The sequence below is a fragment of the Lathyrus oleraceus genome, chromosome 2, assembly GCF_024323335.1.
Source record: "Lathyrus oleraceus cultivar Zhongwan6 chromosome 2, CAAS_Psat_ZW6_1.0, whole genome shotgun sequence".
Taxonomy (NCBI): domain Eukaryota; kingdom Viridiplantae; phylum Streptophyta; class Magnoliopsida; order Fabales; family Fabaceae; genus Lathyrus; species Lathyrus oleraceus.
Window position 1 is genome coordinate 475344215 of NC_066580.1, and position 15035 is coordinate 475359249.

The 15035-nt window shown below is 34.9% G+C and overlaps 1 protein-coding gene and 1 non-coding gene across 2 annotated transcripts; both read right to left on the bottom strand.

The window, feature by feature from the left end:
- Positions 1-3576: 3576 nt before the first annotated feature.
- On the bottom strand, positions 3577-3649 carry TRNAK-CUU (transfer RNA lysine (anticodon CUU)). Its single transcript has one exon. It is a non-coding gene; the product is annotated as a tRNA-Lys (tRNA).
- Positions 3650-4430: 781 nt separating this feature from the next.
- On the bottom strand, positions 4431-12030 carry LOC127120547 (uncharacterized). Its single transcript, XM_051051013.1, has 10 exons — positions 11703-12030; positions 11477-11604; positions 11275-11346; positions 7099-7235; positions 6863-6977; positions 6656-6736; positions 5813-5950; positions 5183-5270; positions 4878-4988; positions 4431-4797 (listed from the first exon to the last, which is right to left on the bottom strand). Exons 1-10 carry the CDS (start codon positions 11893-11895, stop codon positions 4775-4777), a joined length of 1086 nt encoding a protein of 361 aa, XP_050906970.1. The 5' UTR covers positions 11896-12030; the 3' UTR covers positions 4431-4774.
- Between the last annotated feature and the right edge of the window lie 3005 nt (positions 12031-15035).

A 15035-nucleotide genomic window follows, 5' to 3' on the forward strand; every position in this document is an offset into this window, starting at 1 on the left:
TCATATCAAGCAAAAGTTTGGTTTTTCCTTTCAGCAAGACCATTATGTTGAGGAATATATGGAGCAGTCACTTCATGCTCAATTCCATTCTCCTCAGAGAACTTTCTGAACTCTGTAGAGTTATACTCACATCCACCATCAATTCTGAGAATCTTTAGAGTCTGACCACTCTGTTTCTCAACCTTGATTATGAATTTCTTGAATTCAGCAAACATCCCATGTTTGAACTTTATAAGGGATACCCATGTCATCCTTGTGATCTCATCCACAAATGACACAAAGTATTTATTCCCTCCTAATGAAGGTTCTGGAAATGGTCCACACACATCAGAATGTACTACTCCTAAAGCATGTTTTTCTCTTGGAGCTACTTCTGATGCAAATGGCAGTCTTGGTTGCTTCTCTCTCATGCACATATTGCATGACTTTTCTGATTTCTTAATTGCAGGAACTCCACGTACCAGTTTCTTTGAATTCAGATGCCCTAAGCTTTTGAAGTTCAAATGACCAAATATTTTGTGTCATAACTCACTTTTCCTTCACAAAACTTATTGCGCTAAGGCATCCTGAGCCTACAGTTTTAACATTCACGTTGAATATTCTATTTCTTCCCTATTTCAACTCTATAATCAGCTTCTGATTACAGTCATATAATTTCAAAAGATTTTCCTTCATGGTAACTGAGAATACTTTTTCAATTAATTGACCAACACTCATCATATTGCTCTTCATGCCGGGAACATACTAGACGTTTTGAATTAAGGCTGATTTTCCATTATTCAGAATCACTCTAACATTCCCCATTCCTTCAGCATTTAGATACTTATCATCAACACATCTGATCTTGGTCCTCTTTCCAAATTCAAAATCAATCAGCTATTTCTTATTTCCAGTAAGATGGTTTAAACAACCAGTGTCCATATACCACTAGTCTTCTAGAGATGCATTATCTGAATTAGAAGCTATTAATAACACATGTTCATCATCAAACTTTTTGGCTATATTCACTTCTTATGATTTCCTCTCATTGTTTGACCAACAATCTGCAGCGAAGTGGCCAAACTTCTTACAATTGTAACATTGAACTTTTCTCTTGTCATACTTCTCATGTCCCTTCTGCTCCCAGAAGTTGTGGTTTCTGACTTTTGAGACCTACCATGTCTTTTCTTGGCTTCTGACCAAGACTGCTTTTGGTCTTTCTTGACAAAAGAAGCTTTCAGAGCCTGCTCTACCTATCTCTCAGAGGTTCTTTCAGTCAGATGCAACTCTTGTGCCTCTAGACTTCTTTGCAATTCTTCTATTCTCATGGTGCTCATATCAGAATGTTCAATTGCTACAACGATGTAATCAAACTAACGAGTAAGAGATCTAAGTACCTTCTCAATGATGCTTTCTTCATAAAGAGTTTATCCACACGACTTCATCTCATTTGTGATTAGAATCACTTTGGAGGTGTAGTCAGGTGCCTTCTCATTATTCTTCATGCCGAGATTCTCATACTTATTACATAGTGACTGAAGCATCACTTTCTTCACTAATGCATCACCGTCGTAGCACCGCACCAGTGTATCCCACGCAGCCTTCGCCATCATTGAATCATCGATTTTCTAAAACACGTTCACATTCACACATTGATGGATGTAGAACAACGCCTTCTGATCCTTCTTCCATAAATCACATTGAGCATTTCTCTGCGCTTCTGTTGCATTTTCTAGAAGTGCAACCTGAGCATAATCGTCGTTGATGAGATCAAAGTCTAATCTACATAGCACCAATCCAATTTTTCATGAGTAAACAAAACATATAGAAATGGACTGGCATTTGATTTGAGACAAAGTACAAGAGTAGGTTATCCACCTTTAACCTACCAACTCAACAAACCAAATTGTTGATGTTTTTTATTAAGTCATTACATTTGAGTCCACTCTCACTTCTTGTTTTCGAAATGGGTCTTATTGACCTACACTCTAGTTTGACGGGTGTTAAATTACTCCATAAGTTAGTTTTCCTATTATTTAGGTTGTTATTAGTTAGTTATTTCAGTTAGAATATTCTACTCTTAGTTAGTTAATGCATTTGTATTTAAATTTATGGTTATTCTTTGAATCATTAATAATATAGAACAAAACTTTATTTTTGTTTATAATATAAAGTTTGTCAGAGATATGGCAATGAGGTTTATAATTTAACATGTTAAAATTTTTTGTTGAACCAATCTAAATTCTATAAAAACTAGTTTTTAGTTAGGATTTTCTTCACTTATAATTATGTGTTTATATTATATATGAATTTAATTGATATATACTGACAGTGCAATGATTTTTTACACTGTCAGTTAATCACAACCATTGATTTATTTAAAATGTTTGACTTTTATTTTAACCATTTAAAAAGTAATACCAACAGATGATTGTGATGCATTGACAGTGTAAAACTTTTTACACTGATAGTGCATAACAATTAATCTCATTATATATTATTTTATGTGAGACTTTTAACACATTATCTCACGTTTAAGATTGACCATCTAAAATATGAAAATAAACGGTGGATAGTCTGATAACAAAAAATCTGATAGCAATTAATCTACTAGCTGTTAAACTGTGATCTTGATATACCATATTAAAAATTTGGATTATACATATACAAAACAAAATAATATAATATAATAATTATAAAATAAAATACATAAAATCGGTATTCTATCAATATTTTTCTATTAATAAAGTGTATCATTTTTATTTATTTTTTAATATACTATTTCTTTTCGTTTTAAGGTTCTAGTTTTAGTTAGAACGAACTTTGGTAATTCAAAATTCGATTGAGATGTATATAAAATTTGATCAAATATTTTTTTAATCAATTATGGAACTCGTAAAATCTATTAGCCATTTAACTCAAGATAATATTACCAGTACTATTCATTAGGAGCTAAGGGAGTTTTTAATAATACAGCAAGGCAAGGCAAGGCGACATTGATCTCTAACTTATTTTTGTTTTACTCCCTCCGTTCTTTTTTAAGTGTCATTTTTTGACTTTTTACACATACCAAGGAAACTAATCATTATTGTTACTTTTCAAACACTAATTCTTCTTTTACCTATAATACCCTTAATTATTTGTTACATTCACTTTACTTTTTCTCTCTCTGCAATCATTATCTAGGGGTAATTTTGACAAAATTGCAATTAATACTACCTTGAACTTTGCAAGTGACAATTAAAAAGAAACAATTTTTTTTACAAGAAAGTGACACTTATAAAGGAACGGAGGGAGTAATAAAGTGTAGTACTACTTTTGTTTTAGGATTATCCTACTTTAGATTTAACAAGAGGTTAGGTGAATTTAGTGAGTTGAAACTATGTATCCTTCATTAATTTAATTTACCTATGTCGTGGTGAGTTATGGTCATTTAGTGCCACCACTACTACTAGCTAGAAGTAGTTTCTAGGTACTAGGAGGATTTAGCGTTGGCTTCTTGAAATGGAACACCGACATCATAGGATAAATAAATTGTCTGTCGAAGCCCATGTTTTTAAATTTATGGAAGTGGAAAAAATAACTAAAAAATTGTATCGCCCACCGTGGGGCTCGAACCCACGACCACAAGGTTAAGAGCCTTGCGCTCTACCAACTGAGCTAGACGGGCAACTTGCAAATCTTTTCAACTGTACTTATATAAATCTTAAAATCATGTTTTGTAAGTCATTGTTTTCTTCAGCTTATAAATCACTTTGGTACATTTTGAATTGTTTATGTTTTATTAAGTTGGTACAAAGGATAAAATCAAGTGATTCTTGTTTTTGCATCGAATCATTAAATCATCCTATGTTACTTTTGAGCATTGAAGAATCATGTAGGATGCATGAAATACCACACACACACTATGTAGTCACAAGTTTGTTTATTCTTAAAAGTTCCAAAAATAAGTATTATACGTGTACTTATTTAACATAAAGACAGCTTAGAACATTGTTCAATAGGAGTTCTATAAATGTTCTTGACTACTAAAATATTAGTTTGATATGTCATTCATAAATTGGGTTTCATAAATTTTGTAAGAGTTCTGTGTCTAAGAAACTTCAAATATACCTTTAAAAAAATGTAAAGGTACTAAATGTACATCTACTCAAACAAAAAAATTCTAAAATTTGTCTCTTATTTTCTAGTCTCCGAGGAGTATATGATCTGAAATATTTTAAGAGAACAAACATTTTAAAAAAGAATTTTTTGATAGAAATCTGTAATCAGTTTCAAAACATAAAAGAAATGTCTCTTCGTGGAAGAAAGTAGGCTGAAGAGTGAAAGCATTAATATTATGTCAACTTCGCTAACACTGCAAGAATGTTTTATGATTTCTTATAAATTCCTACTAGTAAAAATAGTCTAATTTGAAATCTGTTGTACACTTAATCTATTTGTGACTTGAATGCAAGTGAATGGAGTCTCATATTACATAACTAATTTGTTTAACAGCGATCAGGATCCACTGGTCCTAGAACATAAAAAGTTTCAAGGACCTGATGTTTCTCCCTAAAACATAATATAAGCATATTTAAAATTTTAAGAATGCAGGCCCTATGAATCTACATTTTTTTACAAACTGATGTTTCACCAAACGCAGGACACACTCACACGATTGCTCCGTGCAGCTGCGAAGGTATACAATATATATCCTACGTTCTCACCCAACATTTTATACACCAACATCATTAGACTAAGCTTCAGCCTCCATCTTGATTTATACGGATCACTACTCAAAGAAAATTTTGTATCAAAAATGTGGTTCCATGAGCTCTGCGTCAAATGGATGGAACAATGGATCAATTTTAATGCAGTACAAAACAAGCATATGCTAGTAACATAACACCACTGACCTGCTTTCATTGTAGGTCGTGGTTGACAACTCAGGTCTATGTTTCCATTGACCTTAGTTTTGCTTACATCTCTTTTAGTCAACAACTTTGATGCGCTAAGAGAACCTTCAACTGAAGGGTAAGAGAGGAAAAAAGTTATACTTCAGACAAATAATCAGAATATATATTAGCTGAAGAGACTAACAGGAAGCAATGCATTAGAATTTAATCAGTACTCGAAGGAATGGAATAGCGGTCTACATGATGTAAATTTTATTCCCAACATCTTGTTTATATTGACTAATCAAACATATTACTATGCCTACCTTGCCATTCCCATACCACTTTAGATTCACCCTTCACCAACTTTGGATAGCGGTCTACACGAGAATCTTCTTGAACCAATTCTTCTACCTGCAAACTCAATTCCCGATCAAAGTTATTACAAAGTACAGACACAGCCATTCATGTAGTTCATTGTAAAAATCTGTATGAATGCTCAACTTCAATTATAGGACAAAACGATGTCATTAACAGCAACTTGACAGATTGTTGGGGTTCAAAACATTACACCCTACACCAATTAATATCAGCAATGAGAAAAGAAAGAATCATTGAACTCTGTTGATTTACAGGGATACACCATTACAAAATACTAGTACAGGTTAATCCTCACTGATACACTACAGAATGAAAGAATGGTTATTTTTAAGTGGAAGGTTAAACAAAAGACAAAGCAGCATAGTGAGAGAAAATGCAGTACATCAGCACAGATAGAAATACTATGCTCAAACTAAGTACCAAAGGGGAACTTTTGCAGCAGGAGACTGACTGAAGAACCGAATTAACTAATGGGATGAACAGAATCATTTTGATATGTTTTGCTATTTGATTAATTACTTTTGTGACAATAGAGGATAATCAAGCTCCAAATTACAAGATAACTTCATGATTACCTTTTTCCATAATAAAGGGTCCTTCCTCTCTCTTGGTAAAAGCAGGTGATCACGTAACCGAGAAGCAACAACCCAGGGTTCACACTCACCATTTACACTTTTTGATGTCAATGCATTCTCTTCAAGTATTTCGCAGACCTATAAAATCAAAAACAAAGAAGTTTTAACATAGATTAATCGGAATAAAGCAGCAATAGTCATCTGAACAAAAGAACCAGTGCACTACAGCTGCAATGGTGGTTAACAGGAGATAAAAGCCACTACAGGAAAGGCCTGCAAAAGATCTGAGCTATTGGTTCGGTGCATTATTCAAAAACTCAGTTAATACAAACTCTACCTACAAAAATTAGGGAACGTGGATATTTTTCCAGTCATCTCAACCTACATAACTGCAATAATAAACCATGGCAAATGGTACAAAGTGGGCATAATTGCATATGAACCTTCTACTTAGCACACACAACTCCCAAGTGACAGAAACCATACTACTTTGTGAACTCTAATTAACATGAGTACTCTATTATTCCCTCTGTCTCACTTTATTTGTCATATAAGGTAATCGACGCATCTCAAGGAAATCACTAATTGTACTTCTTTCAAGGGTAAGATAATGTTTTGACTAAAATGCTCTATTAGGAGTTATGTAGAGCCAATTAATTGAGATACCAATAAATAAGGATATTATGGAAGAAAAGCAGTATTTAACACTCTAGATATTTTCAAGTGACAAATAATGCGGTAAAAACCAGTTTTTCAAATTAGACAAATAAAATAGAGTTAAATGTTCATAATATATTTATCATGTGCACTTAAACACACACACACACACATATCCCACTATACCTTGCTATAAAGCTCCTCAACTCGTCTCGACACGCGTAGCTTTCGACGGACATTCCAGAACAAAATTGAGCATCCTACAAGCTGTTTAATCTTGGCAATGTTAAAATGTCTACTCATTGATAACATAACATGCATACAAACATACTTATGTAATGCGTGTGCGTCTGTGTGCAATGTGCGTTAGAGTGTGCCTTTAGGAAGGGATACCATAGCACAAATTGGTAAAACAACAAGAATATGTTGAGTGATCCACTGACGAAAGCGGCAGGGATATGGCTTGTAATGCTCTGCTAGCAAATCTGGACACTTGAATTCCTTCATCCTATAAAAGACAGAAGTAATGTATTCAACAGAAGTCTTGGCCCTAGTAGGAAATATATGGCTAAAAGTAAAAATAATCCATTGTTGATTTAGAGCTTGAAAAGTAAGAGAAGGTGACATACCCCTGAGAGTTTAACCTCGTCTCCAATAATTTATCCATTGTATCAAATGCCCTTTGTTTTGTATAATTATAAAGTGCATTGCCCTCTTTGACATTTCCCACTGACTCAAAATAATTCCACAAATCATCATCATGAACCTGAGATGAGAATACAAACAGGAATTCAAAACCAGCAACAATAAAAAGTCAAGCAGAGATAAACACAGTCTATTAGAGTAAGAGTAGTATCAGCATTAGCCCTAGCCTCAAGACTGACACCTACCAGCTTGTACTCAAAACCTGCAGTTGCAGGTCAACTGGTTGTCTATAAAAGCAAAACAGTTGCAGTTATTTGTAGCTAACAATTCATAAATCAAAAGTTAGTTAGAAACAGAAATGGAAAGCTTAAACTGCTCCTATCAATTCTCTCAATTCTTACATGGTATCAGATTGCTAGATCACGATCTACACCCTCCGGTCACTATTACAAGCAACTTTTACTTTTTTGGCACATTTGACTCTTTAATGTATCTAATCGATATATGGACTAAATACATTAATGGTCAATGTACCAAAAATGTCAAATTTGCTTATAATAATGCTAGAGGGTGTAGGTCTTAACCATGACTGAGATACCACAACCTTCGCAATCGCCACTGTCATCAGCTCACATTTCTACCACTCCGGCACTGGCGATCTAGAATTCTACTGAAGAATCCAGATGCCTTCAGCTCTCACTCAAAATCGCTCAGAAGCTTGATGAGAAGAACTTTCATTTATGGCAACAACAAATCGAACCATACATCAACGCGCACAATCTCATTGAATTCATAGTTTGCACTTGAATTCCACTTCAATTTGTCAATGATGAGCCTCGCAATTCTGGTAATGTAAACCCTGAGTACTCTCGCTGGCTGCAAAAAGATCAAATGCTTCTCTCTTGGCTTCAATCAATGCTCTCGAATGAAATCCTTTCGCGTGTTCTTGGTTGTACTCATGTGCTTCAACTTTGGGATCACTTGTTCAACTATTTTCAGAAACAGACGCGTGCAAGAGCCAAGCAACTTTGTGTAAGGCTTCGTGCTTTAACTCTTGATAATTCATCTGTCCAAGAGTATCTGCTCAAGGTTCGTACCATTGTTAACTCTTTAGCCTCTATTGGAGATCCAATTCCCGCATCACATCACATAGATGTGATTCTTGAAGGTTTACCTCAGACTTTGCTCATGTAGTATCAGTCATTGAAAGTAAGTTTGGACTCATGGACTTGGATGAAGTAGAAATTCTACCTCTAGCCCATAAACTTTGCCTTGCGAAGTTCAAGAAACAAGTTGTTCCTGATCTAATCTCTCTCAATCTTACTCATGTTGCACCTAGCTCTAACAACTCTGAAGAAGTGAATCCAGTTAGTACAGATTCCTCACCAGTTCAGCCCTATCCTCATAACCCTGAACAACACGTGGTTCGTAATGGTAGAGGTGGAGGAGGCAGATTTCCCGGTTTCTAATGTCCAATGCCAAGTCTGCTCAAAATTTGGACACAACTCTTAGCTGCTGGTACAGGTTCAGTCAACACTACCAACCATCTGCATCCTTTGGTAACTCTTAGAATCAACACTCATGGCCTACTTCTAACATTCGTTATGGAGCTTTTTCAACAAATGCGTGGACCAGGCCACCTCCAACTTCAAGGCAGATTCCTACGTTCACTAATCCTAGTGCCTTTGTTGTTAATACAGTGCCTTCCACCTCTGCATCTGCATCATGGTTCCCAGATTTAGGAGCTTCATTTCTTGTCACTAATGATGCCAAGAACCTCCAACAACTGACTCATTTTAAAGGCCATGATCAATTTTATATAGGCAATGGGCAAGGTTTGCACATTCACTCTACTGGCTCTAGTACTTTCTCCTCACCTGTTCACCCTCACACACCTCTCACTCTCCACAACCTTTTACTTATACCTTCCATATCCAAGACTTTGATTAGTGTTAGCCAGTTGTCTCGTGACAACAATGTCTATTTTCTGTTCTCAACTGACAAGTGTCTTGTCAAATATCAGGTCTCTAATGCCACTTTGCTTGAAAGATATGTTGGAGGTGATGGACTCTATGAGTTTCCAATTTCCATCCATCATCCTGTCTAGCAATGATGATAAGTCTCAACTACTGTCTACTTCTGTTTGGCAAAATAAGTTTGTTTCTAGCATTAATTCGGCTTATATGAACTCTAGTACTTCTAATATGTGCCATTTAAGGTTAGGTCATCCTAATATACATGCCCTAAATCTTGTTTTACATGAATGTAATATTCCTTTCAATAGTAAAAGTTGTAATTTCTTCTGCTCAGCCTGTTGTATGGGAAAAGCCCACAAATTACACTCTCCTGCTTCACACACCACCTATTCTTCTCCTTTGGAACTTATATATTGTGACTTGTGGGGACCTTCCCCCAATGTCTCTACTTTGGGTTTCATATACTACATGTCTTTTGTAGATGCCTTCTCTAAGATTACATGGATCTATTTTCTTAAGACTAAATCTAAAGCTATTTCTATATTCAAACTGTTTAAAGCCATGGTTGAACTTCAACATGGTCTTCCCATCAAAGCCTTTCGGTCTGATTGGGGAGGTGAGTTTAGACCTTTCAACAAATTCCTATCTGACCTAGGTATTATTCATAGGGTTATATGCCCTCACACTCATCACCAAAACGGTGCTGTTGAAAGGAAACAAAGGCACATAGTTGATATGGACCTCACACTCTTAAGCCAAGCATCCTTACCTCTCACTTATTAGGACTATGCTTTCCCAACAGCTGTCTATTTTATCATTAGACTACCTTCTGCCTCTATTGATTTTCAAGTACCTTATACTGCCTTGTTCAAGCTTAAAGTTGATTATAACTTTTTAAAAGTGGTTGGTTGTGCTTGATTTCCCTTACTAAGGCCCTACAACACTCATTAACTGAATTTTAGATCTCAAGAGTGCCTATTCCTTGATTACTCCACCTAAAACAAAGGGCACAGGTGTCTATCTCCTAGTGGCGGATTGTACATCTCCAAGGATGTATTATTCAATGAGTTGAGATTTCCCTACCAAGAACTATTCTCCCAAACTGATCATGTATCTTCTCCTCCTTCAAGTGTCTCTCTCCCACCTCTTCATATCAATTCCTCTCTCATCACCTTCAATCATACCTGGCAGAACTATCGACTCTCCCACGCATGAGCCAATCTCAGTCACCAAATGCCTCCTCGGATAGTGTCCCCCCTGTCTCTAACTCCCTAGCTCAACCCTCTCAAGTATCAACTTCCTCAACTGAAGCCTCTCATAGGTCTGTCTCCCCCTATGAAACTCTGTCTCACATCAACCAATTCAACCCAGAGATTCCAGTCCAGCTCAATCATCTAACTCTGGTCAGTCCAGTGACATAAACCCTGCTGAGCCAAGTACTACTTTTGAGACCTCTAGCACTGCTTCCTCTTTACCTAGTCCTATGCCTATTCCACCTAAAGCTATATTTGTTCTACATAAACCTGTCAACACACATTCTATGCAAACTAGAGCTAAAACTGGCTTCTCTCAACCAAGGCATGAACCTAAACTCCTTCTTGCCAATTCTGAGCCTAAAATTGTCACACAAACCCTTGACTTGCAATAGAAGGCATCCATGCATGCAGAATATAATGCCTTAATTCATAATAACACTTGGACACTTGTTCCTCTTCCCTCTCGAAGACAAGCCTTGCAAATGGGTATTTAGAGTTAAAGAGAATCCTGATAGGACAGGAAATAGGTACAGGGCTAGACTTTTAACCAGAGGTTTTCATCAAAGACAAGGCTTTGACTTCAATGAGACCTTCTCTTTTGTGGTCAAACCCATTCCTATCAGAATCATCTTATCCATTACCATTACCACCTACAAGTGATCCATTCAAAAACTTATGTCAACAATGCCTTTTTAGAGTAAGATTAGTATTAGCTGTAGCCTTAGTCTCAAGACTAACAGCTGTCAACTGGTTCTCTATAAAAGCAATGCAGTTATTTGTAACTAACAATTCATAAATCAAAAGTTAATTAGAAATATAAATGGAAAGCTTAACTGCTCCTATCAATTCTCTCAACTCTTACACAACCAAAAGTACAACAAACACAGGTAAACAGCACAGTCCAAGGGTTAAGAGTGAAAAAACAAACCCAAACTGATCCAGCTCCAGAGCACAAAAACTGAGCATATTCTCCACAGAGGTGACGCTCCACAGTCTCCACCTAATGTTAAACCACACACAAACAATTGCCAATGAGAATGATAAAATTGAATTGCAAAGAATAACAGAAAATTGAATTTATTTTCCAAAACCAATAAACAACAACAAATAATCAAATTCTACAAACACACAATTTTTCTAGCAGATTCATTGATATCTCCATCTTCTACACACAAATTTCCATTCTTTTGGTAACCACTGATACACTCCAATTTTCCATCATTGCACTCTCCATTACTTGGACAAGGTTCACAACTATCTGTATCCTACCAAATTAAATAAACACCAAAAATGAAGCACATCATTTCCAAAAAAAATATATATATCAAAAGAATTAGGAGTGAAGGAGAGACTGACCGGGAAAGTAATCAAGAGAATTGACGTTGGTATCACAGAAGGGTTTCGTAGATGGATAAAGGAGAGAGGTGAAAAGGAGATTGGAGGTCCAAGCAACTAGCGATGCGACGGCGAGCACGGCGACGAGTCTGGGAAATTCGTGTTTGGAAGGGAACAAATCTGACGGTGGTTCTTTGTCGATTATTGATTTCATTTTCACAGAACCGCCACCGTAACTTTTTCTCACTCCGCCGTGACAGTTCTTTTTATCGGTGGTTGAGCCGTGGGAGATGACTGGAACACTTAAACCTTAATTTGAATTTTATTTATTTTATTTATTTGTTTTTTTGAACCTCAAGTCCTCACATGTTGGTATTTTTAGATATGTGTCCAATTTAGTTTTTACTAATTTCTTAATAAATTAAAAGTTTTTATTTGATTTTTAACTTAAACTTATTTTTATGAATATTTTTCTTAATTTTATTAAGTTAATATATCTTATTATTGGTGGTTAATATAGTATTTAGTATTTATTAAATACTTTGATTTTGATATTATATGATACTAATATACAAATAACAATATTTTAATAATACTAGAGTGTTATATTTTCATTATCTATATTCTATCAAATTAATTAATTGATTATAATAGACAAGTTATTTTAATTTAATAAAGTTTAACATATTTCTATAATATATGTTACTTATTTTTTGTCTTTTTTTTTTGTTTGAGTCGTGCAAAAATTAATTTATATTAGAGTTGATTTTTTATTATAAATTAAGATCATGTATGTAGATTGAGAAAGAGTTTATATGGGTTAAAGCAAGCTCTAAGGCAGTGTGGTACAAGAAATTTGAGTCATTGTGTCTTTGTTAGAAAAATTTCTAACGATGACTTTATTATCTTGTTATATATTAATGATATGTTTATTGTAAGGAAAAGTATTTCTAACATTAACAGGTTAAAGATACAATTGGGGGAGTCATTTGCCATCAAAGACATGGGAGCAGCTAAGGAGATTCCTGGCATTAGAACCATGCATGCCAAAAAAGAGAAGAAACTTTGGATGTCACAAGAACACTATATCGAAAGAGTGATGCAAAGATTCAAATGGAAAGTTCGAAGAGGGTAAGCACTCCTCTCGCTACTCATTTCAAGTTGAGTTCTAATCAAATTCCTTCAAGTGAAGATGAAGCGTTTGATATGAAATGTGTTCCTTATGCATCTGTTGTGGGTAGTTTGATGTATGCAATGGTGTGTACAATATCATATATAGCACATGTTGTTGGTACAGTCAGTAGATTTTTGTCAAATCCAGGTAGAGAGCATTGGAATGCTGTAAAATATATTTTAAGGTATCTCTTCGATACTACTTCTGCAAGGCTTTGTTTATGAGGAGATAAGCATACTATAGTGGGGTACTCTGACTTTGATATGGCTTGAGACATTGATTCCAAAAAGTCCACTTTGGACTACATGATTAAACTTGCAAAGGTAGTTGTAGCTTGGCAGTCTAGATTGCAAAAGTGTGTAGCATTATCTATTACATAGATTGAGTTCATTGCAATTACCGAAGCATGCAAAGAGTTACTATGGTTGAAGAAATTTTTGCAGAAGTTTGGTTTTGTTCAAGACAAATATGTGTTATTTGTTTATAGTCAAACCGTTATTCATCTTGGTAAGAATCTAACTTTTTATAATAGGTCCAAACACATTGATGTGAGATATCATTGGATACATGATGTTTTGGATGTTAAGTTGCTAGAGTTAGCCAAAGTTCATATAGATGATAATGGTTTTGATATGATGACTAAAGCATTACCGATAGGGAATTTTGAAGCTTGTTGTGATATCACAAATTTGGCGATTTCCTCCACATAGTTGTGAGGGGGGATTTGTTGGGTTTGGGCTCCCTTCATATGTAGAAAAAGACCAAATATGATTAGCTTATTTGTCTCATTTATTTAAGTGAGATTTAGGGTTTAGAGATATAGAGAGAAAATAAGGATCCAAAATTGGGGAAAGAGGAGAAAAACTCATCTCTGTTTTTTGCAACCAGTCTTACTAAATCAATGATCCTTGATTCGTTAACCGTCGGATCGAGCTCAAATTTGGAGGACAGGTTCCGTTCAGAACTTCAAAACAACGTCTAAAGTGAGAGTTATCTGATTCACACTAAAGCTATTGATTTGGGGGGAAATTAGCTTTTTGATTATTATTTGTAAGTTATTTTGCTTTGTGATTTGCGGATGTTAACACTAGTTTGTGAATCACTTTAAGACTCTCTTGTACCCTTTATTGATTATAGTGAAGTTATTTATTTAGTATGGACAACTCGTGGTTTTTACTCTCTTATCGAGAGATTTTCCATGTTAAAAATATGAGTGTTCTTTTGTGTCTTTATTTGTTCGATTTTTCGTCTTATATTTGTTGTTGATCCTCAAGGTTTCTACAAGTCTGAGGAATTTTATATTCTGTTGCGTATTGGTCTGCTATTGTGTCTTAATTTCCCATCAGAGTTGTTGTCATTCTCCATGCTTGATTCAATTTATTCGCATCTCCATGCTATATAATTTTGTTTACAAAGTAATTACAATGTCTATATTGAATGTGTTTCACATACACTTACACTTTCACTTGCATTTGCATCATAACTATCAGGTATGTTCTTCATTCAAATGTTTCCATATATACTTCAATGTATGTCACTGCAATACCACAATGTATGTCACTTTCACTTTCACTTACATTTTCATCATAACTACCATGTATATTTTTCATTGTTATGTCACCATCTATATCCCAATGTATGTCACTACAATACCTGGATGTATGTCACTATAATGAACAACATATATCACTACCACTTGAGAGGAATGTCTTTTTAACTTGTGGTTTTCTATTACTTTTAGGACAACTCAACACCATGCCGTCATTAATGATGATAAATTGTGAAGGAAATATTCAACTAAAATAGTTAGATTGAGAAGATTTTGCATAGTCAAACAAAAACATTCAAAGCGCTTCAAACATGAAAATACTAATTTCATCACTACACCTTCCACCACTACGATTCCACTATCTGATATTACTCCAGGAAGTTCAAACAAACAACAAATCAACAAAATTGTGTGTGATGGCAAAATAATTGATGTTATATTACATGGAACACAACCTACGCAATCAACACTTTGTATTCGTACTCCACCAAAAGTCTTTAACATTCAACAAATAGGCACAAACCCTTTCTCTAGCTTTTCAAATGTTTCTACAAAGCAAGGAAATGAAAATATAAATCTAGCTATATTGCTTCCAAGAGAAAAGACAACGAGATGACAAACTATTGAGCTT

Bases quoted from the DNA above. Each gene is read 5' to 3' on its own strand.
- LOC127120547 (XM_051051013.1), bottom strand. From the start codon at position 11,895: ATGAAATCAATAATCGACAAAGAACCACCGTCAGATTTGTTCCCTTCC. The intron at 11,347-11,476 runs GTGTGTTTGTAG...GTTTAACATTAG, and splicing joins ATGAATCTGCTAGAAAAATT to GTGGAGACTGTGGAGCGTCA. The intron at 5,271-5,812 runs GTAATCATGAAG...TTGAGTTTGCAG, and splicing joins ACCCTTTATTATGGAAAAAG to GTAGAAGAATTGGTTCAAGA.